Raw genomic sequence first — 19,383 nt, 5'->3', positions numbered from 1 at the left:
AAGGAAACATCAATGTATGGTTGCTTCTGGTGCATCCCCTGCAGGAAACGGACCCCTGCCGGAAACTGGCCTGCAACCCCAGCATGTGCCCTGACTGGGAATCAACCGCGAATGTCTGGTTCACAGGCCCGCGCTCAATCCACTGAGCTACACCAGCCAGGGCCTAGGGAGGAAATTTTTTTTCCTCTTCTCTTCTAGATTTCTCTGGCTGGTCTAAGAATTAAATTGACCTGAGACAGAACAATAGGAGCAAAACGACCAAAGTTTAATATCCTACAGACCCAAGAAAACTAAGTCCCCCAAATAGCTGGAGCCACCACCTTAAACACCACCTCCAACTGAAAACAAAAGATGTTGGACATGAAGAGGAGGCCAGTTATGGAAGGCACAGTAAAGGGTAAGGTTGTTATGCAGATTTAAGTCTTTACCTTCTCCACTGATAAGGGTTTCTAGAGATGTATTCATCCTACTCTTCCTGACACCAGAGCGAGATGCTTTTGCAAATGAAGATGCGCTTTATAAATGTAAATGTCTCTTACAAAAGGGTAATTTCTACTTGGTGTTCAGAGCTCCTCTTGTTTATTTTTTTAATAGTTTAAAATCATATGCCAAAAAAATCGTATTTTGGAGTCGCAACTTCTGTTCCCCTACAGTTCTAAAATACAGGCTTGAGCAAAAGTAGTTTACAGTTGTGAGTACGTGAAAGTTTATTCTTGCATTACTTATTAATTATTGTATTATTTTCCATACGAACAACTGTAGAATAAGCAAAATAAGGCAGACACAAAAAGAGTACCCATTGTATGATGCTATTTACATAAAGAAGGGGGGATTGACCAGGAGGAAAATTAATGAGATTGTAATTTTCTTTATTTTGATTAGCGTACACAGATAGTTATTACAGAAATGAACGGTTGAGATCTGTATTGTGATTTCGCTATATGTAAATTACACTTCAATAAAAAGAATAAAAGAAATTAACTTAAACCTGGATGCCTATTACAACGTATGGGAGGTGCAGACATTTATCTTCACTAGATTATAAAAGGAACAGAAAATCCCCAGCCAGAATCGAAGAGAAAGGAGAGCAGACAGCAGGGAGGGACAAAGCCTAAGAAATCGCTAGAGGGCTGGCAGCTGCAGCCGAACTGCTGCGGGAACCACGGCGAATCAGTGCCCCACAAAAATAAGCCCCCGCCTCCTGTTCCGGCGCGTACACATTCGTCTGTCTTGAGCCGGAAACGTCCGGTAAGAAACGGCACCATCACGAGAAAGGAGCCGAAACAAGTTTGTTCCTGCGCAGATGGTGAGATTGTAGGCACCGGGCAGTCGGCTTGTTGCTCGGCTCGCTGGAAGGAGGAAGCCGTGGCTCGTCTTTCTTCCGCTGCCTCCGCTGCTACCATGATTCCGGTGTCGTTGGTGGTAGTGGTGGTGGGCGGCTGGACTGCCATCTACCTGACCGACTTGGTGCTGAAGGTGAGAGCGTCGGGTTGACGGCCAGAGCCCCGCGGTACCCAGGGCTGGGGCTCAAGGCAGGCCCTTTCTCTTCTACCTCGCGCCTACCGGGCTGGAAGCCGTGCAGCCGGTGCCCACGTGCGGCCGTCCGCGTGGCGCGCGGGCCCTAGGAGTAATTTTGGCAGGCCGCGGGAGGGGTGTGGCGGTCTGTGCCTGAGCCGCAGTCGCTTTGCGGGGCGGTGCACGGTCCGTTGCCTTCGGGTCTGGTCCGGGAGGCCACGGTAGTGGTCTTGGGAGGGACTGGGCCCTGCCATAATCCGCGACGATGCCCCAGGGAGGGAAATAAAATGTCCGCCTGGGAAGGGCATTGTTTCCCCTCCATTGTCTTTAACGCCATGACCCTGTAGAGGCTCTGGCAGTGAATCGAAATCAAGTTGTAATTTACATCAGTGGTCTCAAACTTTAAAGTACACATGACCATATGGGGTTGCGGTTAAAAGGTACCTTCTCTGATTCATCGGATCAGGAGCGGAGCCTAAGATACTTTGTTTCTAACCGGTTCCTAAGTGCCCCCAATGCTGTTTGCTAGTAAATACTCAGTGGCAAAGATTTGGATAACTTGTTTCTGACTTCTCGAATTCTAACTTGCACCCGGAAGTTAGGATGCTCCTTTTTCACATTAGCCATCTAATGTAAAAAACATTAGATCTGCTCCCTTTTCACATTAACTCCCCTCACCCACACACACACTCTGGGTGCACGATACACTCTCCAGTTATTTGAGAAAGGTAGAAAAAACTATGAACGTTCGACCACATGCTTCACGCAACCTTTTGGAATTGAATATTGGAGGGTGAGGGTAACTGTGGAATAAAGTCATACACATTCTCAAATGCTGAATAAAAACTTCAATTATGAGTAAGTAGAACCATGTTATGAATACTGCTTTAACTACTTTAATTTGTGTGTTTTAGGCTTAATAGGAAAATGAAATGATCCTTGTTGCATTTGAACTTGTAAAGTAAGGATACACACTGGAGTCCTTAGAGCAAGGGCTGGTCTCTTCCCACTTCCTAGTGGTTGTGACCTTGGGCAAATTACTCTCTTGTGCCTTAGTTTCTTTGTCTTTAATATAGGAGTAATAATAGCAAGGATTTCCTGATATTGTAGAGAACATTACATAAGTTCATTCATATAAAGCCTTGCTATTCAACCTGAGGTTCAAGGACTAGCAGCACTTGCATCATCTGGACGCTTCTCAGAAATGTAGAATCTCAGTCCTCATTCCTGGACTACATAATCAGAATCTTGGATCTTCACAAGATTCCTCACGTGCTTCCTCTGCACTTGGCATAGTGCTTAGCATGCCATAAGCAATACAGGCCACTACTTGAAACAGTGCTGATTTTGTTTGGAAAACACAAAGCCACGTGATTTCTTCATGTTGCATGTGTGACAAAAGTCCACAATAAAAAGGGTTTTTTTTAAAACTTCTGTAGTCTCTAGTCAAGTGTGTGAGCTTACAAGGACAGCACTTTAGTTTCAGTAACAGCCCTTGGCTCCCTAAGATTGCAGTATTGCTTGAGTGAAAACCCTAATTCTGTTTCAGTCTGCCTGGGGAATGCAGAAACATCAAAGTTTTCAGAGCCTGCACCTTCACCTCCTCTGTTTCCTACATGGTCTGCGGTTCTGCTCTTGGGGTATCAAACTCATTTTCACAGGGGGCCACATTAGCCTTGTGGTTGCTTTCAAAGGGCCAAATATAATTTCAACTCCTTAACAGTTAAGGAGTAGTTACATTTATACAGTCCTAAAATTATTTCAGCCCTTTGCAGGCAACCACGAGGCTGATGTGGCCCCCAGTGAAAATGACTTTGACACCCCTGTTCTAGGATTTCCTCTGTAGACATCTGCTGAATGGGTTTGTCACTCTCATTTTCCAAGTCTTAGAAACCAAGCAGGTTTCAAAAACATCACCTGAAATTTGAGAGCAGAGAACATTACAGGTCCAAAGGCAAACGGATACCTGTATTGACTCAAGTCATTTTTTAGGACTGTGATGGGGGTGAAATATTCTTCTAGAGATGGATAAGTTTCTCAAATGGATGGACATTGATACGACAAAATACTTATTGTACTTCTGTAACTGAGGTAATTGGGGTCAATATCAGTGTATATTAAACAACCTTACGTTTACTCGAAATTTTTACTCAAAGACTTAAAACTTCCCTAAAGGTAAAACTCTTGTGAGTCTGTATATAAGTACTATTCCTTCAACCCTGAAGAATGTAAGAGAAGTTACTGAGACCAGGATGATTTTAGATAAGTATTGTACTTTTACATGATTTAAGTCGGCCTAGTTTCATAGGGTTGTTGCTCAGAAAAGAATAGGAAGCACTGATTCCAACTAACCTGTCCCCTCTGTTGGATTGGTTTGGGTCTTTTAAAATTATAACACAGCCCTGGCTGGTGTAGCTCAGTGGTTTGAGCACAGGCCTGTGAACCAAAGGGTCGCTGGTTCGATTCCCAGTCAGGGCACATGCCTGAGTTGTAGGCCAGGTCCCCAATTGGGGACATGTGAGGGGCAACCACACGCTGATATTTCTCTCTCTCTTTCTCCTCTCTAAATAAATAAATAAAATCTTTTAAAAAGGGGATATTTGTTTAAAAAAATTATAACCCAAAACCTTTTTCTATGGTAACAAGGCTTCTAGACCTCTCTGTCCAATGTGGTATCCACTAACTTCATGTGGCTGTCAAGTATTTGAAATAGGGCTAGTCTGAATTGAGATGGGCTGTAAGTATAAAGTTCATACTGGATTTCAAAGACTTAGTGCATAAATAAATCAATAGAATTGCAAATTTTGTTTTTATTTTTATTAAATTTATTGGGCTGACATTGGTTAATAAGACTATATAGGTTTCAAGTGTAAATTTCTGATACATGATCTGTATATTGCATTGTGTGCCCACCACTCAAAGTCAAATCATCTTCCATCACCATATATTTGGTCCCTTACAGTTTACTGCTCCCCCACCCCCTTCCCTCCAGTAACCACCATACTGTTTTCTGTGTCTGTGAGTTTCAGTTTTATATCCTACTTATGAGTGAAGTCATATGGTTCTTAGCTTTCTCTGCCTGACTTACTTTACTTAGCATAATATTCTCAAGATCCATCCATGTTATTGCAAAAGTTAGTATTTCATCTTTTCTTATGGCTGAGTAGCATCTCATAGTATACGAGGTCTGTCTGGGAAAAGTCCAGCCATTGTTAATGTAATGAGAACAGTGCATGATATTCATGTAAGGTGATAGCCAAGGAGAGTGGGCTAGAAGGTGCACATGTGAACAATGATGACTTCACTGTAGCAGTCAGTGGGGGCTGTAGATGCTGTTGAGTGAGCATGTGCACTGTGTAGCCATCACATTCAAAATGACTGAGCGAGCAGAGTAATGATTCTGCAGCAAATGTTGCATTAAGCTTTAACATTCCTCTGTGGAAACTATTCATATGATTCAATCATACATGGCCACATGTGTAGAAGGCCACAGCTGTGGGTAACTGGTGCTTGGCAGCTTCATCACAACAATGAGCAAATTTATTCATCACGCAGAGTCTCATTTAGAGTGTTTTGGTGAAACATCAAATCCAATCCCCCAGGTGAGTTAGTCTCCCTACAGCCCAGATTTGGTGCCCTGGTGACTTCTGGCTTTTCCCAAAACTAAAATCACCTTTGAAAGGTGATTTTAGACCTTTGGTGAGATTCAGGAAAATACGATGGGGCAGCTGATGGTGATGGGAGACCTGTGTGAGGTCCCAAGGTACCTGGTTTGAAGGGGACTGAAGCGTCGTTGTCCCATGTATGATATTTCTTGTATCTTCAATAAATGTCTATTTTTCATATCATGTGACTGGATACCTTCTGGACAGACCTCGTATGTGTTACCACATCTTTATTCATCTACTGAAGAACACTTTAGTTGCTTCAATATCTTGGCCACTGCGAATAGTGCTGCAATGAACACGGGTGAAAGTATCTTTGCAAGTAAATGTTTTCAAGTTTTTCAGGTAGATACCCAGAAGATGGATTGTTGGTCATATGGTAATGCTACCCTTAGTTTTTGGAGGAACCTCCATACTGTTTTCCGTAGTGGCTGTACCAGTTTACATTTCTACCAGCAATGAATGAGAGTTTCTTTTTCTATACAACTTCTGCAACACTTATTACTTGTCTTGTTGATAATGGCCATTCTAATAGGTGTGAGGTGGTATCTCATTGTAGCTTTGATTTGCATTTCCCTAATAGCTAGTGAAGTTCAGCATCTTTTAATATATCCGTTGGCCATTTGTACATCTTCTAGGGAGAAGGGTCTGTTCAGGTCCTCTGCTCATTTTTTAATTGGATGTTTTGTTTGGTGTTGAGTTGTATGAGTTCTTTATATATTTTGGATATGAATCGGAGCTATTGTTTGCAAATACCATCTTCCATTCATTCGGTTGCCTTTTTGTTTTGTTGGCAGTTTCTTTTGCTGTGCAGAAACTTTTTAGTTTGCTATAATCCCATTAATTTATTTTTGCCTTTACTTCCCTTGCCTTTGGTGTCAAATTCATAAAATCTACTCTAAGACCAGGTCCATGAGTTTAGTATCTTATGTTTTCTTCCATGTAATTTATTGTTTCAGATCTTACATTTAGGTCTTTGATCTATTTTGAATTAATTTTTGTACATGGGGACAAGCTGTAGTCTACTTTCACTCTTTTGCATGTGACTGTCCAATTTTCCCAGTGCCATTTTTTGAAAAGGCTTTCTTCATTGTGTTTTTGGCTCCTTTATCAAAACTTAATCTGCCCATATAACTGGTTTTGTTTCTGGGCTCTCAATTCTGTTCCATTGGTCTGTATGTCTTTTTCTGCCAATGCCATGCTGTTTTGATTATGATTGCTCTGTAGTATAATTTGAAGTCAGGTAGTATGATACCTTCGGCTTTGTTCTTTTTTCTCAGGATTGCTTCAGCTATTCAAGGTCTTTTCAGCTGTTTTTTTTTTTTCTTTAAGCAAGATCTCAATCTTTTTTTAAAGATTTTATTTATTTATCTTTAGAGAGGAGAGAGGGAGAGAAATATCAGTGTATGGTTGCCTCTCATGCGTCCCCTGCCAGGAACTGGCCGCAACCCAGGCATGCGCTCTGACTGGGAATTGAACCGTGATCCTTTGGTTCGCAGGCCTGCACTCAGTCCACTGAGCTACACCAGCCAGGGCCTGTTCAAGGTCTTTTGTCATTCCATAAACATCTGATGATTTTTTGTTTTATTTCTTTAAAAAATGACATTGGGATTTTGATGGGGATTGCATTAAATTTGTATATTGCTTTGGGTATTATAGCCATTTTAACTATGTTATTTCTTCCAATCTATGAACACAGAATATCTTTCCATTTCATTGACTCTTTTTTAATCTTTTTAGATAATGCTTTGTAGTTTTCGGTATATAGGTTCTTCAGATCCTTTGTTAAGTTTATTACTAGATATTCTTTTTGTTGTAATTACAAAGGAATTGTTTTTAATTTCTCTTTCTGAAAATTACTTGTTAGTATAGGAATTCAGTGGATTTTTGTATATTGCAACTTTAGTGTATTTTATTGTTTTTAATAGTTTTTTGGTGGAGTCTTTAGGATATTGTATAGAATATATATATAATCCCATTATCTGTAAAAAGTGACACTTTTATTACTTCTTCATTCCCGATTTGGATACCTTTTATTTCTGTTTCCTGACTGATTGCTCTGGCTAGGACTTCCAGTACTATGTTGAGTAAGAGTAGTGAGTGTGGACAGTCTTGTATTTTTCCTGATTTTAGGGGAAAAGCTTTCAGTTTTTCACCATTGAATATATTAGATGAGGGTTTGTCATATATGGACTTTATTTTATTGAAGTACTTTCCTTCTATACCCATTTTATTGAGTTTTTTCATCAAATCCATCTTGTATTTTATCTAGTGTTTTTTCTGCATTTATTGATAAGGTCATACAACTCTTATCCTTTGGTTTGTTAATGTGATGTATACAATGGTTCATTTGCATATATTGAACCACCCTTGTGCCCCCAGAATGAACCCCACTTGATTGTGGTATATTTTTTTTAAATGTATTGTATTCAATTTGCTAGTATTTTGTTAGGACTTTTGCATCCGTATTCATCAGAGATACTTGTTTGTAGTTTTCTTTTTGTGTGTTATCCTTGCCAGGTTTTGCTATGAGGGTTATGTTGACCTCATAAAATGTGTTAGGATGCATTGCCCCTTCTTCAATTTTTTTGGAAGAGTTTAAGAAGGATGGGTGTCAAATCTATGAGTGTTTGGTAGAATTCGCTACTGAAGCCTACTGCCCCTGCACTTTTATTTTGGGGGAGGTTTTTGATAGTTGTTTCAATTTCCTTACTGTTGATTGGCCTATTAGATCTTCCAATTCTTCATGATTCAGTTTAGGAAGGTTATGTATTTCTAGGAACATATCCATTTCTTCTAACTTATTGAATTTGATGGCATATAGTCTTTCGTGATATTCTAATATAATTCTTTGTATAGTTGTGCAGTCTGTAGTAATTTCTTTCATTTCCAGTTTTGTTTTTATGAGTCTTTTCTCTTTTTTCCTTAGCAAGTCTAGCCAGGGGTTTGTCAGTTTTATGTCTTTAATTTTTAAAAATTTGAGATAGAAACATTGATTTGTTGTTCCACTTATCCATGCATTCATTAGTTGCTTCTTGCATATGCCATGACCTGAGAAGGAACCTGCAACCTTGGCATATCAGGACAGTGCTCGAACCAACTGCGCTACCTGGCCAGGGCCTTTGGCAATTTTATTAATCTTTTCAAAGAACCAACTCTTTGTTGTATTAATTTCTTATAGTCTTTTTGTTCTCCATTTCATTCAGTTCTGCTTTAATTTTTATTATTTCTTCTGCTGACTCTGGGTTGTTTTTGTTCTATTTCTAGTTCTTTAAGCTGTGATATTAGATTGTTTACTTGAAATTCCTATTGTTTTGTGAGACAGGCCTCTAATGATATAAATGTCCCTCTTATTACTGCTTTTGCTGCATCCCAGAAGTTTTGATATGTCGTATCATCATTCTCACTTGTCGCTATATGTCCATCAATCTCACCTTTTATTTCTTTGACCCCAGTCAGTTTTTAGTAACACATTGTTTAAACTCCACATATTTGTAGGTCTCTTTACTTCCTTTTTGTGGTTGATCTCTAATTTGAAAGCATCATGGTCAGAGAATATGGTTGGTATGGTTTCAGTCATAAATTTGTTGAGGCTAGTTTTGTGTTGAGAATGTGCTGTGTGCACTGCATAAGAATATATAATTTGATTGGGATGAAAGGTTCTGTAAATGGCAATTTGTTCATTTGGTCTAATGTGTCATTTAAGGCTGATATTTCTTTATTGATTTTCTGTTTGGATGATCTGTCTGTAACTGTCAATGGGGTATTTACATCCTCTACTGTGATTGTGGTTTTGTCAGTTTCTCCCTTTACTTCCGTTAGTAGTTGCTTTATATATATTTCAGTGTTCCCAGAATGAGTGAATATATACATACATATACATATATATAGAGAGAGAGAGAGAAGTGTTAATGTCTTCATGATGTAGTGTCCTTTTTATCATTATAACATGTCCGCCTTTGTCTCTTTGTTATTTTGAAATCTATTTTGTCATATATGAGTATGGCTACACCTGCTTTTTGCACTTCTTTGGCTTTTCAGATCTCTGCAGGGAGGTAGGAAATGGCCTGTGTTTCCTAGGAAGGTGGGTGGCTAACCTGTGATTGGTCACCCAGGTCCCAGGGGACCAGCCCTGCAGGGGAGCTCAGTGGGCAATGCGACTCCAAATGTGTGAAATCCCAGTGTTGTCCAGCAGCCAGGTGCAGCTGGCAGTAGAGCTGTGGTGTGTGGGGGTGGGGTGAGCTGGGGGAACCAGCCTTCTCTTTTGCTGCTTTGTCTTCCTAGCAGTGGCAATCAGTGGACCTTTGTGGTGTCCCCCATGTGCCTCCATCTGAACCTGAGATTAGTCACAGAGTGAGCCTGTCACTCAGGAAAAATGTGATTCTTAGTACCAGTTCTTGTGTTTGCAGATAATGTGCTCTGCAAACCCCCACAAAGGGTGAGGGGAAGCAAGCTCTGGCAGGTTAAGGGGAAGCCAGGCTCCATGGCTTTGTTTCTCTGCGGAATGCTGATTGCTAGATAACAGTGGCCGCACCTTGGTGCTTTTGTCTCTGCCCAGGTTACTGGCCTCTGCTGCAGCTCATACTGCCCACTCCTGTAGAAATGCTCATTAAATCTCTGCTACTCCTGGCTGAAGGGAGTGCCAGGCACAGCCTGATTCCTTCTCTCTCTGGCTGAAAAATCATACTGGGCTCCCAGCTGCAGAGCTGCATCTGTGGCTCATCTTAGCTTTTCACCCTTCTTGCTTCGCTGGTTTGTTCCCACTTGCCCATCTTTACATGTTGCAATTTGCAGATCTCTCAGTGCTTTTAGTGCATTGATCAGGGAGTCTTTTGTTGAATTGTAGCTGTTCAAATTGTTAAAACTTCAAGGGGAGAAACCAAGGGGATCTCTTCATGCCCCGGTTCCTCTGATGTCACCCATTACAATATTTTTGTATTTTTTCATCTTTTTTTGAAAATATATATTATTGATTATGCCATTACAGTTGTCCTATTTCCCCCCTTCAGTCCCCTCCATCCTGCACACCCCCTCCCGCACCATTCCCCCCTTTAGTTTATGTCCATGTGTCACAAGTTCTTTAGATTCTATATTTTCCATACTACTCTTGCCCTCCCCCTGTCTATTTTCTACCTACTGTCTATGCTACTTATTCTCTGTATCTTCTCCCCCCTTCTCTTCCTCCCACTCCCCTGTTGCTAACCCTGCATGTGATCTTCGTTTCTATGGTTCCGCTCCTGATCTAGCTGTCCTCTTTAGTTTGCTGTTGTTTTTAGGTGTGGTTGTTAATAACTGTGAATTTGGTGTCCTTTCACTGTTTCTATTTTTTATCTTCTTTTTCTTAGATAAGTCCCTTTAAGGATGTGCCTTGGTGTGTTCCTTCTTGGGCCCAACTTCTTTGGGACTCTCTGAGCTTCCTGGATTTCCTGGTAGTCTATTTCCTTTGCCAGATTGGGGAATTTCTCCTTTATTATTTGTTGAAATAAGTTTTCCACTTGTTAGTCTTCCTCTTTCCCTGCTGGTACCCCTATAATTCGGATCTTGGAATGTTTAAAAATGTCCTGGAGGTTCCTAAGCCTCTTCTCATTTTTTTGAATTCTTTTTAAAAAATATTTATTTTTAGAGAGAGGGAAGGGGAAGGAGAAAGTGGGAGAAACATCAATGTGTGGTTGCCTCTCATGTGTCCCCTACTGGGGACCTGGCCTGCAACCCAGGCATGTGCCCTGACTGGGAATCGAACCAGTGACTCTTTGCTTCACAGGCTCGTGCTCAATCCACTGAGCTACACCAGCCAGGGCTGAATTCTTGTTTCTTCATTCTTTTCTGTTTGGTCATTTTTTTCCTCCTTCTGGTCCACTCCCTTGATTTGAGTCCCAGTTTCCTTTCCATCACTCTTGGTTCCCTGTGCATTTCCCTTCATTTCAATTAGTTTATCCTTCATTTGTTCCTTTAATTTGTGGCTAAAATCAACCAGTTTTGTGAGCATCCTGATCACCAGTATTTTGAACTGTGCATCTGGTAGGTTGGCTATCTCTTGGTCACTTAGAATTATTGGCTCTGGGGCTTTGAGCTGTTCTTGATGTTTTGGCCTGTTCGCACCTGTTATGTATGAGGGGCGGAGCCTTAGGTGTTCTCCAGGGTGGGGCCACGCAGTCGCTGGGTTCTGACGCTATATGTGAGGGCGGAGTCAGAGAAGGTCAGTGGCATTTGTTCCACTCTCTCTCAGATTTCAGTCCCCTCTGCTGCTTCCCGCAAGCAAACTGGGCCCCCCTAGTGCCGCTCCCAGGAGTGTGGGCCTGTGCACCCTCCAGGACCCTGTGGGTCTCTCCAACAAACTCTCTGTGAGCCTGGGAGCTTCTCCCAGCACCTCGACCCCGAAAGTTTTTCCAATTGGTGCTTTTAGGCTTAATTCCCGTCGCTAGGGTCCTAGCCTGCGTGGTATGTCTCACTGCTTGATCCTTCGAGTGGTTTATCTACGTGTGAATGTGTGACCATGGTCAGCCAGCCGCCTTGCGCCCCCACTGGGTGCGCCCGTTCCCACTTGCACCTGGGATCTGCCAACCGCTGCCTGGGCGCCTGGGTCAGGCCTGCGGCGTCTGCCTGCCCAACCCCGTTCCACCAACCGCTGACTCCGCCCCTCTTACTGGTCTGGCTGAATGGTTTGTTGTTGTTGGACTTCTGTACAGTTCAATTTTCTGTGTTTTGGTTGCGTTTTTGTTACTAAAACTTTGTTGTCTTTAAACTCAGTTGTGTGAGGAGGCACAGTGTTTCCACCTATGCCTCCATCTTGGCCGGAAGTCCCAGTATTTTTGTATTGATTTGAGTTGAAAATATATTTAAATTAATCTGTTTCTGTTTGCTTTTTAAAATTTGACTACTAAAAATTTAAACTTAAGTGGCTGGCATTTGTGGTTCATATTTCTTTTGGACAATGCCATTCTAAGCAGAGGTCAGCAAACTTCTCTGTAAAGGGTGAGATATTTTAGGCTTTGTGGGCCACACAGTGTCTGTCACATATTCTTGTTTTTCTATTGTCTTTCTGCAGTCTCTTAAAAATGAAAACCATCCTTAGTTCATAGGCAGTACAGAAATAAGCTGTAGACTGAATTTGGCCCATGGGCCATTGTTTGCCAGACCCTAACTTCAGCAGCGCAGCTAGTCTGAGGCCTTGACTTTAATATACTGAGGAATGAACATAGAGCAGGGGTGTCAAACTTATTTTCACTGGGGGCCACATCAGCCTCATGGTTGCCTTCAAAGGGCCAAAATAATTTTAGGAGTATATAAATGTACCTGCTCCTTAACTGTTAAGGAGTTGAAATTACCTTTGGCCCTTTGAAGGCAACTGCGAGGCTGTGTGGCCCCCGGTGAAAATGAGTTTGACACCCCTGACACAAAGTTTAAAATTATGAGCATTCAGGCAGTCAGTATCATGCTTTCCTACAGAAAAGGCTATTTTTTTAATTTTCTTAAACATTATAAATTGTTCAAAATTGAGTGGTATGAAACTTTCCTTTCTCTCGTAGTCATCTGTGTATTTTAAGCACTCTTATGAAGACTGGCTAGAAAACAATGGATTGAGCATCTCCCCTTTCCACATAAGATGGCAAACTGCTGTTTTCAATCGTGCCTTTTACAGTTGGGGACGGCGGAAAGCAAGGATGCTTTATCAATGGTATGCTTCATTTTCTCTTTTTGGTTTAAATTAGTCATTGTGATCATGAGAAATGCTTGTTAACTGAACCGTTTCCATCCTTTTCCAATGTACTGAGTTTTAAAATGTTGACAGTATAGAAACTTTCTGGATTTATGTAAGCTTATGGGATTGTGTCATTGTGCTTTTGCACACATTAAAAATCAAGGTTCTGTATCTTCATATGGGTGATAGACACATGGGTGCACATTTGTAGAAATTCAGTGAGCTGCACACTTCAGACATGTGTACTTTATTCTCTGTGTTATATACGAGTAGAAAACTAAAACAAATATGGAACATTTTCATCAAGAAAATAGCCTTGGAGAATTCTCTCCCCCATCATTGCACATAGGAACAATGTTCTGGGAGTCAAAGGGTGCCCCCAAATCTGCAGGATTTTACTTATATTTCTTTTGGATACTCCTCCAGGTGAAGGAGTTTTTAAATATTTAACAACCAGTAAGGCATACGTGCAAACCAAGTGGGAAAACGGCCAGCCAGATTGCAGTGCCAGGGTTCTGGAGGTTGTATAGTTGAGAGGATTTCTAATGTGGGAGTACGGGGCTCCTTTTGGTCAAAAATTGAGCTCCACATGAATTAGAGCTAAATGTAAGGAGTCAGATCATCAAAAAGCAGTAAGTACACCTGCAGATCAAAGCAAAAAAATAATAATAAAGAGCCGAAATCAGCGAAATAGAAAGTACATAGTAGAGAAAATCAGCAAAGCCAAAAGTTGGTTCTTTGACAGTATTAATAAATTGATAAACCCCTACTTTGATGGACCGAGAAGAAAGAAAATACACATAACTAAAGATCAGAATTGAAAAAGGTAACATTAATACAGATTCTACAGGCATTTTAAAAAATGAAACTATTTGAACAGTTCTGTGCCTGTAAATTCAATAATTTAGATGAAATGGACAAGTTCCTTGGAAAACACAACTTATCAAAAAGTTAGAAAATGTAATAGATAGAAGGGTTAACTTCTAATTATTAAAACAGTAAAAGAAAAAACTCATTAAATTTTACCATGTTAGCCATGACTGGCGTGGCTCAGTGGGTTGGGCATCATTCCACAAAGCAAAAGGTTGCTGGTTCAATTCCTGTTCAGGGTATATGCCTGGGTTGTGGGCCAGGTACCAGATTGGGGGCGTATGAGAGGCAACCAGTTGATGTTTCTCTCCCTGTCTCCCTCCCTTCTTCTCTCTAAAAATAAATAAATCTTTAACAAAATTTACCATGTTAGTATTTAAACTCATCATAAAATAAGATACAAATAGAATTGGTAGATGAAAAAGAGTGGATGTGGATGTCTATAATGTCAAAAGAACATTACTTTTGTAAGGATGAGAACAAGATCAAAACAATACTACATAAATGAGAAAAAAAGCAGAGGAAGCAAACTTTTTATTGGGAAGCATATTCAGCCTCCAGTTATGAGAGAATTTTAAGTTATTAGAATGGCTTAAAGAAACTAATGCCCTTTGCTTCAGTCACAGATCCAAAGTTCAGGTAGGAGAAAAAACACAGGGTTATTGAAATTTTTATACATTTTAAAGCTATGAAATGTGGCTGGTTGATGAATTGTTTTAGTGCATGAATTGTGAGGAATTGTACATTTGTGCAATTTTTTCTCTTAACAGGTTCAATTTTGGAATGGTGTTTGGCGTAATTGCCATGTTTAGCTCTTTTTTTCTCCTGGGGAAAACGCTGATGCAGACTTTAGCACAAATGATGGCTGACTCTTCTGCTTCTTATTCTTCCTCCTCTTCTTCTTCCTCCTCCTCTTCATCCTCTTCTTCCTCTTCCTCCTCCTCTTCTTCCTCCTCCTCCTCTCTTCACAATGAACAGGTGCTACAAGTTGTGGTAAGTGCCTTCTTTTTGCTTTTAAGTAACTGTTGAACCATAGATATAAGGTATTTCTTTTGGATAGCATAACTCCTATCTATAATATAAATATGAAAATACATGAAAGGTCACGTGATTTCTCAAATTACCTGCTTAAACAAAAATATTAGTTAAGAATATAGCAAGGAATTGTTGCAATATGTAGTAGTAGCAGTAGCAATAATAGTGGTAATAGAAGAAATGGATCATAATTAAGACTTGATAATTATATGGATTTTGATTTAATACGCGTTGTCTTGAGAGGTTAAATGGTTGTTACTATAAAAGAATAAGCATGATTTAAGATCTCTATAATGTATAAATAAATTTTTTTATCCTATGCATAGTGTTCCCTTCCCCTTTCCTCTTCATGGCTTTCATCCTCTAACCAATAATATTCTTTTAATTAAAGACCTAAGACCTTTTTGAACGGTCCTTGTGATTTTTTAATGTGAAGAGTAATATACTGAGTTGTACTCTTTTGACTATGAGCTATTTATAATAATTCTCACTTTAAGACACATGTGTAGACCCATACCTTATCAAATCATGTCTCCAGGGTTTGGAGGGGGCCTTTACTATTGGCTTTTATTTCTTATTTTTTACAACTTATAATTTTAATTTCTATGAATCATGGATGTTATATCTTTAATCATATTCTTATTAATGGAATAGATTATTTAAGAGTTAGTGACAAGCCTGGCCAGTGTGGCTAGGTTGGTTAGAGTGTCATCCTGTAAAGCAAAAGGTCATGGATTCGATTTCTGGTAGGGGCACACTCCTAGGTTGCAGGTTCAGTCCCCAGTCCAGGCTGCATGCAAGAGGCAACTGATTGGTGTTTCTCTCCTTCTCTCTCCCCCTCCCACCCCCTCTTTCTAAAATCAATAAGCATGCCCTTGGATGAGGGTTAAAAACTAAAAAAAAGTTAGTGACAGATCTTTCTTCTAGCTCCTCTCTTTGTGGCTTTTACTATGTGATGGGTAACTAAGGAAAAATTTAGGAGTCATTTGTGGAGAATGGTAAAGAATCTCTCCTATGGTAATAGCTCTTTCTTAGAGGTTAAAAGGATTCTCCAGGGGAGGCCTCAAGAAGAGTTGACTGTTTCTTCAGCAAACATTTAATGAATGTATTCTGTGTATTGGCCCTGTGTGAAGGCCTTATACAGTGAAATCCAATTGTGGCAATCATGGCACTTTTAGTCAAGAGGGAGAGCTGCTGTGATAGTACTACAGGTGGACAGAGCATAGATGCTGTGGGAACGGGGAGAGAGAAGGTGTGCTGAGATGAGCCTGGCATTGGGGAGAAGAAAGTAGAGGGACATTTCAAGGGGGGGTGCAGGGAATCTGCGTAGCCTGAGAAAGGAAAATGGCAACTGAGCATCCCTCTCACAGAGGGGACCATATAAAGTGGAAATGCAGGGGAAATAATAATAATTATTATTATAATATAAAACCTAGTTAATATACAGTGCTCTGAGGTTTTTGTGACTGTTTTATTTTATTCTGACAACAATCTGGAGGTAAGATTGACAAATGGGAAAACCAAGGCACAGAAATGTTAAATCATTTGCCTGTGGTCACAGCTAGTAAATGGGGTGACAGAGGAGGTCCATCACTCATCCACCACTGACTTCAGAGCCATTATGGTCTAGTCCCTTAAAAAAGACCAATAATTCTTCAACTATAAAGTGGTGTAACTTTGGCCCATGTCTAGGAGGTATATGGTACAGGAGATAAGATGGTAGATATAGGTAGGGTCTGGTAGATATATATCTACCAGGTAGATATACCTACTTCATGGGTAGATATAGCTACTTCCTAGGTGGATATATGAAGGGCCATTCTAAGAAGTTCTGGTTTTACCTGCCAGTAGCAGGTCTGTGTGTACAAAGTGAACCAGAGTAGGGTTACATGTAAGATGGGGAGACCATTTAAGAGGGCAGTTGTAATAATTTATTTTAGAAGTGATAAAAGGTCTAAACGAAATTAGTGGTAAGAAGAATAAAGGGGGTAAATTCAAGGGATCTTTTGGATTGGAGTTCTCAGGCCCTGAAAATTAATTGAATGTGAGGTTGGGGGAAGAAGGAAAAGTCTAGGATAACTCTCAGGCTATTCAGTTAGTTATTGTTTGCTAAGAAAAAGGACAGTAGAGACAGGAGCAGATTTGGAGGAAATATGATTCATGTCCTGTATGCCTGCTAGGATTGGAGTGGCAAAATGTAGTGCTACAAAGAAAGTATTTATTCTTTTTGCTTCTCACTTTCTTCATAGAGCTCACAAAAATACTGACTCTCTTAGGAGAGGGAGTCATGTTTTGGAACCATCAAGTAGTCAGCTGCCCTCTGTAGACCATCCACTGTGTATGTTTATGTATATGTTTAAAAATATTATTACCCTGGCCAGTGTGGCACAGTTGCTTGGAACATCGTCCCATAGACAGAAAGGTCATGAGTTTGATTCCCAGTCAGTGCACATACCCAGGTTACAAGTACAATCCCTGTTAAGGGTGTGTACGAGAAGGCAGCCAATCAATGTTTTTTTCTTTCTCCCGCTTTCCTGTCCCTCCCTCCCTCCCTCCCTCCCTCTATCTCTCAAAGCAATGAAAAAAATGTTCTCAGGTGAGGATGAAAAAAAAAAGAATGTTATTATCTCCTGACCTTGATATGAGCTCTCGTAGCTTGGAGAATGTACTTTTATTTATTTATTTATTATTTTATTATTTTATTTTATTTATTTATCTTAGAGTGGAAGGGAAGGAGAGAGAGAGAGAGAAGTGTCAATGTATGGTTGCCTCTTGTGTGTCCCCTGCCAGGGGCCGGGAACTGGCCTGCAACCCAGGCATGTGCCCTGACTGGGAATCGAACCACGATCGTGTGGTTTGCAGGCCCGCGCTCAATCCACTGAGCTACACCAGCCAGGGCTGAGAATGTACTTTTTATTTACTCTATAATTCCCTACAGTCTGATTCAGTATTAATTCCCCAAAACTTGGCACTCTGTTGTTGAGAGATTAGTATTTTGGTACATCTAATACCCTGTGTGATTATGTCCAAGACAGATGGGCACTCACATACTGCTGCCAGCAAATGAGGCTATCTGTTGATATAGTCACATCTTTAAATCCTTACCTTGTCTCATTATTACATCTATAAAATACTAAAGAGAAACAGTATCCCTTTGCAGCAATTTTCAACTCTTTTCATCCCATAGCACACAAACTAATTACTAAAATTCTGCAGCACACCAAAAATATATTTTTTGCCCATCTGACAAAAAAGTATACTTTTAATTGATTTACAAAGAAAATCATAATAGTAATTACCTATACTTTTTGCTCCAAAGTTGACTCTTTAAAATTCAGGTGCTGCCCTGGCTTGGGTGGCTTAGTAGATTGAGTGCCGGAATGTGAACCAAAGGGTCGCCAGTTCAATTCCCACTCAGGGCACATGCCTGGGTTGCAGGCCAGGTCCCTGGTGGGGGGTGCTCGAGAGACAACCACACATTGATGTTTCTCCCTTACTTTCTCCCTCCCTTCCCCTCTCTAAAAATAAATAAATAAAATCTTTTTTGAAAAATTAGGTGCCCGTACTTACGTATAAGAATTTCTGGTACCAAGAATTAACCAATAAAATGCAACTTCATTGTGCAACATGACTGATAAAATGCAACTTTGTTATGACCTATATATTTACGGTTCATGAAAGGACATTCATACCAGATGGCTGTTGTTGTGTTGGCTGTTGTCATGTCTCCTCTGACAGTCTGAGGGGAAAGATGTCAGTGCCCCTGACTAAATATCAGGTATTGCATGTTTTAAAATTTCTTGTGGTGCACCAGTTGAAAATCACTGTCCTGTTGTAACGAGCCTGTTGATTTATTGACATAAAAGTAAAGTAACCAGGATACCTTGTGATACAGAATGAATGTATGAGAATTAATCTTGAGTACGTAAATTCAGAGAGGGGTCAGAGAAAAGGAAACTCCTAATCTGAACAGAAAGATGCCTTGCCACTTGGTAATGGAGTATGGTGAAAAAGATATGATGTTCTTAAAAAGAGTTGCTTAGAGAGTTCCAGCCAGGATGGAGGTGTAGGTAGAAACACTTAGCTTCCTTGAACAACTAAAAAGGATAACAACTGATCTAAAAATGATGAACAACCAGAAGTGCCAGAAAATCAAACTGCATGGAATTCCGACAACCAAAGAATTAAAGAAATATTCACCCTGACCAGTGCACCAAGAAATATGGCCCAAACGAAAGAACAGATCAAAACTCCAGAAAAAGAGCTAAGCATTGAGGAGATAGCCGACCTGTCTGATGCAGAGTTCAAAATACTGGTAATCAGGATACAGAACTGATTGAGCTCAGTGCAAAATGAACGAACAAATGAAGGCTGCCTAAGTGAAATAAAGCAAAATATACAGAGAAGCAACAGTGAAGGGAAGGGAATCAGGACTCAAATCAACAATTTTGAACAAAAGGAAAAAATAAACATCCAACTGGAACAGAATGAAGAAACAAGAATTCAAAAAGATGAGAAGCTTAGGAAACCCGGGGACAACTTTAAACACTCTTAACATCAGAATCATAGGGGTGTCAGAAGGAGAAGAACAAGAGCAAG

The 19,383-nt window shown here is 40.3% G+C and overlaps 1 protein-coding gene across 1 annotated transcript in view; it reads left to right on the top strand.

Moving 5' to 3' along the window:
- The first annotated feature begins 1,253 nt into the window (after window positions 1-1,253).
- Window positions 1,254-19,383, top strand: part of MBTPS2 (membrane bound transcription factor peptidase, site 2) — a 46,829-nt gene continuing 28,699 nt past the window's right edge. The window contains exons 1-3 of the mRNA XM_037046234.1: window positions 1,254-1,476; window positions 12,707-12,855; window positions 14,520-14,742. Coding sequence (XP_036902129.1) covers window positions 1,402-1,476; window positions 12,707-12,855; window positions 14,520-14,742 — 447 coding nt within the window. The 5' untranslated portion in view covers window positions 1,254-1,401. The remainder of the gene's footprint in view (window positions 1,477-12,706; window positions 12,856-14,519; window positions 14,743-19,383) is intronic.

Source organism: Sturnira hondurensis, unplaced genomic scaffold (genome assembly GCF_014824575.4).
Source record: "Sturnira hondurensis isolate 20B ecotype Veracruz unplaced genomic scaffold, ASM1482457v3 Scaffold0005220, whole genome shotgun sequence".
Lineage (NCBI taxonomy): Eukaryota > Metazoa > Chordata > Mammalia > Chiroptera > Phyllostomidae > Sturnira > Sturnira hondurensis.
The sequence above is the reverse complement of the archived record's forward strand: the minus strand, read 5'-3'. Positions and strand labels throughout refer to the sequence as shown.